Raw genomic sequence first — 10,174 nt, 5'->3', positions numbered from 1 at the left:
AACACTTGTCGAAATGGGTTTGAGAGTTTTGAAGCGGGAGAAAAACGTTTCTAAAAATCACTTTCTAAAGTCAAATGTGTGAGTGTAGCAGTGCCACATAGGTTCTCCTGGAAATCCCCCTCTGTTCTGCCTCTTAAGTGTTCAGTGTTCTTAACTGCTTTAGCAAGTACGGTGGAAGGGGTAAAGAGAGAAGTTGTGTTGTCTTACCATTTTAAGCAAGAAAAAAAATTTGAGGTTTAATTTTAGATGGGCGTTTCAGAGGCCACTATAAATGTAAGAGCACAATATACAATGGATTGTTTTTTAAAAAAACTATTGGTTACACTTTTTGCAGTGCTTGCAAGTTGCTTAATTAGTGTTACAGCTGCTGCTGGGCCAATCTACTTGCAAACAGTAGAATATATCGTTGGAATGGCTTTACCTCTTCTGAAACAGGGGGGGAGCCATCATAAAAATGGAGTTTGCAAAAGTGAAAAAAGGAAGGTGAATTTGTAATTATGAATTTGTAATTGTTGATAGTAAAGGAGACTATTAAGTTTACCATAGCATGATTTTTGAGCTATTTTAATGTGTGAAATGACACACAAATTGGTAAATATTTACCTTATAAAAAGTAGCATTTCTTCTGGCTATTTCAAACCCAGAATTAATTACATATTCTTTGTCATGCGTTCTTGAACTCAGCATATTTTTTGTGGAAAGTTAAAAGCTGCCAGGAAGTGGTAACATTGTCTGTCGTCATTCCTGAATGTTAGTGACTACGTTCAGCTTAATTGCAATCCAATATATCTTTACATACCAGAATTATAATTTCAGATTTTTTTTTATTCTTTTCACAGAATATAAATGAAGAATGATGCAATATTAATGCTTTCTATGTACAGCCCCATAAGGATCTTCTCTAAGGAGTTGCAGTAAGATAAACACTGAGAAAAATTTTTCTCCAGTAACAATGTGGTGAAGCAGAGGAACTAAAATTGTGCACTTTTGTACAGGCTAAGGACTGAGAATGTTTGTTATTTTGTGAGCAGAAGCAGTTCTGGAGTGAATTGAACTTCTGAAAATGCGGCCATGGACTGGTTCCTGGCGTTGGATTATGCTCATCCTCTTTGCTTGGGGAACTTTACTCTTTTATATTGGTGGACACCTGGTACGAGACAGTGAGCACCCAGATCACTCTAGTCGCGAGTTATCCAAGATACTCGCTAAACTTGAACGTTTAAAGCAGCAAAATGAAGACTTAAGGCGGATGGCAGAATCTCTCAGGTAGGATCTACAAGTAATTAAAATTTCAGAAAATGGTTGTAATACGAAATATCAGAAATTTAATTGAAAAAGTTGTGGTGGGTTTTTTTTTTTGTAAAATCATGTTTAACACTTAAAGGTATAGATTAATGTTTCAATCAGTGCTATAACTAACCGAAAATATATTGCGAAACCTTTAAACAAATAATGTACATTTAGTTTTGGTCTAATATAGTAATTATTTCAGTCGTTATTTAATGGTGTCCAAGTGCTGCTGTCACAGTAACAGAGTTCTGTGGGTGATTAACACCTCAATGCCAACTTCAAACAAGTGCAATTGTGATGATGTTCAAACCAATTAGAACATCTAGTGACTTTTCTACAGTTCTGCATGCAGTAACAGGAAGAGCTCGTTTGAAAAGTGCCGAAAACATTTGTACAGCTTGTTGAAGATAAACATGGACTTGCTGAAGAAGAGCTGCATTAGACAGCTATATTATGTGAATTCTTTTAACTAAGTTTTTTTCCTTGCCTTGCTGCTAAACTCATAGCAATACTTGTAAAATAGTAGGATCATCTCCCTTTTTATAATTATTTGTCACATTATATACGGGTACAATTACAATTTGAAGTGTTTTCTTTCACCTTTTCAGACAGCTTTTAACGTAGTCTTCTGGTGTCTCCTTTCCTAAGAGCTTGCCAGGGAGAGCTTCTTAGGCAGGATGTGTGCCAGAGTCAGGTTGGACCTAAGTATGTGGACGTCACCACATGCAACCTAAAAGTCCTGAAGCAGCGTGGGAAGACGTGCAGAGGCTTTGTATGTTGTAGGAAGCTGAGGAAGAGCAAATCTCAATTCAAGATTTTACAAAACGGGAGGGTGATGTTTATTTTTGAAATCTCTAAGTGAGCTGAATCCACTTACTGTCTCTTTCACAACTATGCACTCATAAGTGCTGGGATGTGTGTAGCAGTGGTCTGGCAGAGGTCGCCTGTGGAGAGCATGGAAAGTGTGGAGAGCAACGGGCATTGGCAGCTGAGTCTCCGTCATGTGTCTTGGGTGGTTCTTGCTCAGCAATAAGCAACTGAGTTTGGACTTTCCTTTTAGTACCCTTTAGGAGCAGATGCCATTTTGTATCTTCTACCTTTCTACTTTGCTTTATAAATCATAGGAAAAATTACGGAATTGCACGAATCTCCTTGTTTTCCTTAGTAGGGTGTTTTATGGTTCTAGTCCTGTTCTTGTTACCTTATATTTAAGTGAGTTTGTTTCTCCCCTTCGTTTGAATGAAATCCCACATACGGACTCTGTAGCAGTGAAATGAATGCCTTTCCTCCCAACCCTGCTCTGATGTTTCTTTTGGTGTATTCTCTCTCTTTCATGCATGGCCAGGACTATTTGATCTGCTGGGCTGGGGAGACTGCTCTGCCTTACTGAAATTTCTTTTCATGGCACTCTGTTTCTGGTTTCTGGAATGTTCTGTAGGCTGAAGGGCTTCTTAGCGTAGAAAAACAGATGTCTTAGTTCTGAACATGTCAGCCCTAAAGACGTACCTCGACATTTGGTGGTGCTGCACAGAGGTGCAGGAATGCTGCTGTCCCAAGTGCCCTCTACACTACACATGGATAATCTTCTCCTTGAGAAATACGGCCGTGGATGGCTGAGTGGGCTGCAGCTTTCTAGGCTCGATTTAGGAATATGTGATAACAACTGCATTGGCAAAAGGTTTAGTATGGGTTTGTTGACAAAATGGTGAAATGTAGAGTGTACTGCTGTGAATGAGCTTAAGCAAGCTCCTGTGTTTGAATAAATACAGTATCTTTAAATTCCTTTAATGTTAGACAATAATAGTCAACCTGAGGGTTTTGTGCCTCAGAGAGGGAAATATTGGCCTTGAATGTAAAGATGACCTCCCTCTGTGGTTTCAGCCTCCCGTGTTTGGCTGACGTGAATAAATGGTAATGTGATGTATTGCACAGTCATTGAAACGTAGCCACTTCAAATTGCACAGTAGAGGAGAGTAAATGTTCTTGATTTTACTGATGACAGGGTACTCTTCCTTTTGAGAAGGAGGCCGTAGGTACAGGCTAAGCTACATTTTAGGCAGTGATGATTTTTCTAAACAGCTTTCTCTGTTTCCTTAGCCTATCTGTATTCAGATCAATATTATGTTTCAGTGGCTAAGTTTTAAAAAATAGGTTATATTGTTGACAATTTTCCTTGATTTATAGAAATGAAAACATTAGTTTAGTTCTAATCTAAATGTGTTACAACAGAACATTCCAATATTCCTTCTCTGTGCTTCAGTTAATTGCTACAGGTTGCTAGAATTAGATTAGGTGATCCAAAACTGTCTTAACTGGACTCTGTTCAGCTTCTTTTTTTGTGAGTATGTTGCTGAAAAATATTTCCGAGACCTTTCTTCCAAGTGGTTGTATGTAACCACAGGAGAATCTGGAACTCTTCATGAGAAAGCCTAAAATGACTTTACATACCAGTTTGAAGAGCAACACATCTCCAGGTTCAGGAGGTGATCTTCTGCATGGCCCAAAATGAGCCAGTATCTCATTTCTTTGTTTGCCAGATAGAACAAATGGTGTTAAGAGTAACTGTTAGCTTTAAAATCATCCTATTTCCAGTTTTATAGCAGTATGGCTGTTTAAAAGAGGCATTAGCTGACAATCTATGGATTCAGTATCTATGTCCTGGAAGAGATCACTGCTGCTATGATCATATATTGAAGAAACAAAACCCATTCTTAATTTCAGAAGTTGAATTAGAATTAGACAGAAAAGATGATTTTGCTCCAGTTAACATCTTAAAGTGAAGACATTATTTGTTTTAGGCTTTACTGGTCAAAGGCAGAAAGGCTGGAACTATTATTGAAATATAATTTAATTGCTGAAAGTTTTGGTTTTGTACTGAAAACTCTAATTACTGATACTGGCCATGAAATCTGAGTGGTTAAGATGACAGTCTACATCAGTTTAAAGGTAAACTCCATTGCCACGTTGGATTTTGTTATGTTGATGCTGCCCTTCTCCGCTAAGATTTTTGTATCTGGAGACCTAGAGGTTTGGTTTTTTTTATTCCAACAAATCAGAAACACACTTTTTCTGGTGAAGATATAAAATAGATTCTGGCACGCAACAGGATTAAGCTAATGCATGAATTTAAGCAGATGTCAATAATAACTCTAACTTAAGGTGACTTCGGGAGGAGTTTAAACAAGACAGGAGCACCTACCTGGAAAATTGTAACGATAAGCAGGCATCTGATTAACTACGCTAGTTAAAGTATTTTGACATCATTAGATAAAATTTTCAGATGGTAAAATGCTCCAAGTTAATAGAATTTCTCTTAGTGGGTAGAGAAGCTTTGTGAATGGTAGAAAATTATCATAATATCTAGCTGTGTCATTAATAATAGCTAATTAGGGCAAGGAGGCAGGTGTGGTTACAAGAATCCAGTAGTTTAATGAAAGTGTAAGTTGTAAAGATTTCCATTTTGAAGTTAGAGAAAACTGGTATTTCATCTTTCATTGGTAAAATACATGTTAATGGTAAAACACATTTCAATGCAATCCAAAATTCATTGTACAACACAAAACCAATTCAAGTTCAGCTGCCCAGCATTTCTCATTGTCACGGGTTCTCGTGGCTTCTCTGCGTTCCTTCTCGCCCGGCAGAAGTGTCCGTCCTCCGGGGTGGTCGGAAAGAGGAGCTGTGCTGTGCTCAGGTTCATCCCGCCGTCCAGGAACGGCAGCATGGAAAACAGGGAGTGATCGTTCCCCTCCAGGATCTGAATGCTCTGTTGCTGCGAATTTCTGTAGCTCCTCCTCAGCCCCAAAGACCACAACAACAAGGAAACCCGAAAACGTGCCCTGCGAAACACACCTCATGTGCGTGTGAAAATCAACCATTCCAAAAGCTGAGAAACGTCGTGTCTGTGGCAAAGTATCACGTTTCTCTGATACTTAAATCCTATTGATTTTGTAATCTTGCTCCTGGTTATTTCTTTTCACACGGGGTGTGTGGGGAGTAGAATTAAGATTTTAGGGCAGTAAGAGGTCTGTTTGTTTGGTGGGTTTTTTGTTTGTTTGTTTTCCCCCAACATATGTATGTTTGATTTCATAAACTACATCATGTTGTTCTGATTTTTATTTTTTTTTTAAATATTTGTAATTTATTACCCATATTGATCAAGAATAGTTCGTATTTTTGTAAGGATTTTTGGTGAGGTTACTTTGAGATACTTTTTTTTTAAATACATACATTCACGATAGTGCAAGTTGGAACAGTCATATCTTTTTGAAAATTGCCCGAAATAAAAATATTCCTTTAGGAGCTGAGTACACTTTTGTGGTGCACTTCTGATGACTCAGAATGACTCCAGGCACCACTTGGTTTTTACAGAGCACTTGAAAAGCCTTGGGTGAGGAGTTACTGTAGTTCTTCTTTTGCCAATCTGATGCTTTATAAAAACCTTACTTGTGGGCTGTAAAGAAGTAAAGATGTATATTAGTGATACAGAATTATCACAATTAACACAATCAAAGGTGTTCTGTACTGCCTGAGTTTTGGAAATTATGTGCATGAGTGTTTTGCTATAATGAAATTTGGAGTTACCATAGTCCTTACATGTTTGTAAACAATATTGTGTGAGCAAATCTGGGTTGATTTATAGAAGCAGCCTAGATCCCATTAGCGTAAAATAGTAATAAAAGTGAGGTTTTTTTATAGATTGTTATTTTACTGTTCTAAATCTAGTAGAATTGGAAGAGCCCTTTCAAGAGCACTTAGTACAGATGTCGTAGGTCTCGCAGCAAAAAGGGAACTCTTTACTACAGTTTTGGTAGTTATTTAGGGGAAACTCGATAAGGAGTAATAATCAAATCAGAGTGTTACATAACGTTGTTTCATCGTTTGCCTGTAATGTGCTTTTACCTGAAAATTTTATTTTCGAGTAGGATTATGACGTAACTGCTAAAGGCTGTTGCATCTGGATTATGTAAGGCTTTTAGGAGGAGGAGAGCTTAGAATTACTGCTTCTGTAATGTCTGATTTTTCTTAAATGGGAACTGGAAACGTTGTACGTATGCCTTCAGATGTGCCCTAGGCTTCCTTTTCTGCAGTACATCAATGATTCGTGGTATTCATTGGCTTCTTTGTGTCTTGCTGGGGCACAGTCAAATCTTTTATTGTATATTAGTGGTGTCCTCTCCTGGAAGATAAGCCTGGCAGTGCAGGAACCAGTAATTCAGAGTTCTTTTCAGGGAAATAGAGAATCTTGTTAAATATATTCATATTGTGTTCTTATTACCAATATAGATATTTACTTCTTGGAGGCTGTTAAACACTACGTTCTGTAGAACCTGCATTTCTTTTAATAAATACGATAACCTGTTTCTTATCTGATTTGGATCACGTGTTATAAAGTAGAACACGAGTGGAAAACCAAACACTGGTATTTCTAGACATTATTCTCACAGTTCTGAGTGCAGCTTCAGAAAGAAGAGGTAGGATTTCGATTTTGAAAGAGCACTATAGTTGCTTTAACGTAGCTGGCACTGAGGCTGGGATAGAATCCAAACTCAGGATCGATTAGTCATAAGCAAATCTATTGAAGTACTTCTATCAGTTACTCTGGGCAGTAAGCCTGTAGTAAGCATTGAAAGGGACTTGGATTCAAGAACAACTTTGGGTCGATAAAAAATCAAAGCTGATTTTAATGTGCTGTTTTCTATTATATTTCAAGTGTCTCAGGTCTGAAACTGAGGCTGTTGCAAGGCCGATACGTGAGGGGGGAAATCGTTGAACTGTGTGATGCGTCGGTTCTCTTTTTATTGGATTTTGCGCAGCTCTGAATTAAGGGAAGGAACACATCTTCAGTGGATGTCAATCTATTTTCTTCTTGTGGGAAAAAAAAAAGTGAAAGAATTAAAACCAATCATAATGTGGCTTTAGTTAGCTGTAAGCCTTCCAGCTCCATACAAGTAACTTGGAAAGATATAAATGAAAGAATGAGAAAATATTAAATATTGGAACGTGAGCTTGTGAAATCTTACATTTTTCCTTCTGCTGATAAATTAGTGTAACCTTTTAAATACCTTGGAAATAGGAAAAGGTCAGAATGGGGTTTAGAATTTATTTTTTGTTTTAAAATTGTTTTACAATAATTTTACACAGTATGGCAGTTCTTCCAGCTAAATTGGATGTCAAAATTACTTTTTGAGTGGTTCTTTTTGCCTGCAGAGATTCAGCCCAGAGCTGGCTGCTTTGCCATTGGTGTCGAGAAAGTGCCCTCAGTGATACAGATGATGTACCCAGAATTCTTTTTCTGGCTTTTAAGTGTAACTGGATTGCTAAACAAGGGACAAAGCAGAAAAGGGTTATCTCTACAACTCAGTATTTTCGATGGTTAAAGTTAATTTATATTTACATACAAATGGTAGGAAACAACATGCAAAAATCACACTTTGTAAGTATTTAGAAAAGTAATTCAAACAAAACCACAATTTGGTGTATTATCATGGCTGCCCATATAAGTGCATTATAATTTTGTTTAGTTTCTATTTATAACTTAGTTTCCAATGTTGTCATAGCAATAAGAGAAGGAGACTCTAGCACAGATGCTTACTGACATGTTCTTTTATTGTTGTTTAGAATCATCATAGTTTAGATAAACTTACTTGAAACTCACTCCTCAAATTTTAAGGAGCGAGTCAGTTGTCAGGACTTATTTTGGTACGAAAATGCACCTGTATGTTTTTCAACAGGAATTCTTATTCATAAGTATGTGTTATTCCTAGGATATTCTGCGCTAGAAGTTACATACGTAGATGATGCCCTAAGTATAGATCAGAATTTTAATTCAAACACTTTCCCCTCAAATGTTGCCTTATCTCCAACTCAGTTGATGTACTTGTAGAGGGCAGTAACAAGCAAGCTGTGCTGGTTGCAGAGAAGAGCCTTTTCCTTAATTTTGAGGCTGGATGAAAGTGAGGAACACAGCAATTCCAAGTCTGGTGAGTTAACAGGTGTAGAGACAAAACTGCAGAAAGAATAAGTTGTGTTGTCCTAAAACGATGTAATTTTTGAAAGTTTGTAGAACTGGCTTAGGAGAATGCCCCCCACCCCATCCTCTTTTTATCTAAACGACCTACGTATAGCAAACGTTTTTATTGCAGTGTGCCAAAGCAAGCTGAATGTTAAATGGCACCTACTTTTCTTTTTTAAAATCTTCATTATATCAAATGGTCAGAATTCTTGTGCTTCTTCCATGTCATCCACCACCATCCGTCAGTTGGATTCTGTAATTGCTACTTTACCAGATTTTCCTTGTGTTCGGATGATGTGTGTGCTGGCTGAGGGTTGGTTATGGGAATGACTTTGTATCCTTTTGCCTTATTCTTCACAAATTCTACCTTTAGGGAATGTGACTTACACAACACAAGCCATTCGATTTTTTTTTTTTTTTTTTCCTGGTGATTTTGTGGTTAGTTGTCCTGTCTCAATCCAAACAGTGATACCAAGTTGGCAGATCACAAATATATTTCAACTTTGTGGCTTTAAACTATTGCAAGAGCTTAAGTGTGTTCGAGTACTTTTCTCAGGTTTATTTGTGTTGTCTTGTACATGGCCGTACAGTGCCGCATCTCAGTACATTTGGTGTAGAAACAAATTCCCAAATGGATTGTTTGTACAGAGGGAGTATATTTAGGGAGTGCATATGTTTAATATTAGAATATTTTCCTCAGTTTTGTTGTGTTTGTTCCCTCAGTGCATCAAAAAGCAGATATATGAGCAGTTATTGATAATTTCTTTTTATTTACCATGGTAGCTTTAAACCATAAATAAATATTTTTCAATAATTTCATTATCTCTAATTTGCTTTCAGTAGAGTGTAGAATTTTTTTGCTAAATTTCTTTCAGACTACATAGCTTCCTCTTCCACCTCTCCCACCCCTCTCTGAAAAAAGGGGTTTAAATGCTATGCTTTGTGTGATACAGCTTCCTGGTGCCGACATTGAGTGTTAATTCCCTTCAAATGTTCCAGTGAAAATGGACTTTTTGTCAATTCCTAATTTTTTATTGGTATTCAATTATCCAGATCCAAGAGATATTTGAGTTAATGGCATGTCAGTAGGATCTTTAGAATGCTGTCATCTCTGGTTTAGGGTGAAGATAGTCCCTGTAACCACGATTTTCTCTATGCTAGAGGCGTCTTTTGTCTGGGAAGGGGTCTTTCCGTACGGTGCCTTGGAACTCTGTGTGTGGGAATATCCCTTTCTTTTTATGCTCATCTCCCATTACGAATGAAGAATTATCTTCATGTTCTGCAAGAATTTTGTATTCTTTACAACTCTCAAGACTTTTCATTACGCATCTGCTTCCTTTTTTTCTTGTCAGAGTCAGCTCATACAAAAGTCTTCTAAAAGGTGAAATAATTTTTAACCCTTCAATCCACCAGAAGTGTTGTTTCCTAGAGATGAAAGGGCTCTTTATTTTCCCTGCTTTAATCTTTAATTTGTGAGGCAAGTAGAAGATAGCATCTGATTTATATACTTAAATAATTTCAGTTTATTAATATGTGGGTTCAAGTTGAAGTGATGAGCAAACCTCAGATACTCTCTGGGGCTTATTTATGGCTCATAGATTTTGGGATACATGTTTCTATACTTCTCCTGTGTTCGCATTCCAGAGATTTTGCAAATGCTTGTTACAGTTGCTAGTGGTGTTTTATGTGACGAGCAGTTTAGAATACCAGAGTTGTCATGAAAAATTATCCTGATGATACATTTAAGAACCTAGGATCTTGTTCTGAGTCCAGAAGATATATTGAAATCATCTTGTGCCAGTATGTAGGAAGACTTGGCTTAAAAGTGGAGTTCCAGTGCTGGAGCTCCAGTCCTCTATGAACATATGGCCC

At 37.3% G+C, this 10,174-nt stretch overlaps 1 protein-coding gene across 2 annotated transcripts in view; it reads left to right on the top strand.

Annotated features, from left to right (window-relative positions):
• The first annotated feature begins 1,063 nt into the window (after positions 1–1,063).
• Positions 1,064–10,174, top strand: part of FUT8 (fucosyltransferase 8) — a 58,318-nt gene continuing 49,207 nt past the window's right edge. For both annotated transcript variants that reach the window (XM_086613504.1, XM_086613503.1), the window contains exon 1: positions 1,064–1,266. In XM_086613504.1, coding sequence (XP_086469630.1) covers positions 1,064–1,266 — 203 coding nt within the window. The remainder of the gene's footprint in view (positions 1,267–10,174) is intronic.

The sequence above is a fragment of the Tauraco erythrolophus genome, chromosome 6, assembly GCF_009769465.1.
Source record: "Tauraco erythrolophus isolate bTauEry1 chromosome 6, bTauEry1.pri, whole genome shotgun sequence".
Classification (NCBI taxonomy): Eukaryota; Metazoa; Chordata; class Aves; order Musophagiformes; family Musophagidae; genus Tauraco; species Tauraco erythrolophus.
The sequence above is the reverse complement of the archived record's forward strand: the minus strand, read 5'-3'. Positions and strand labels throughout refer to the sequence as shown.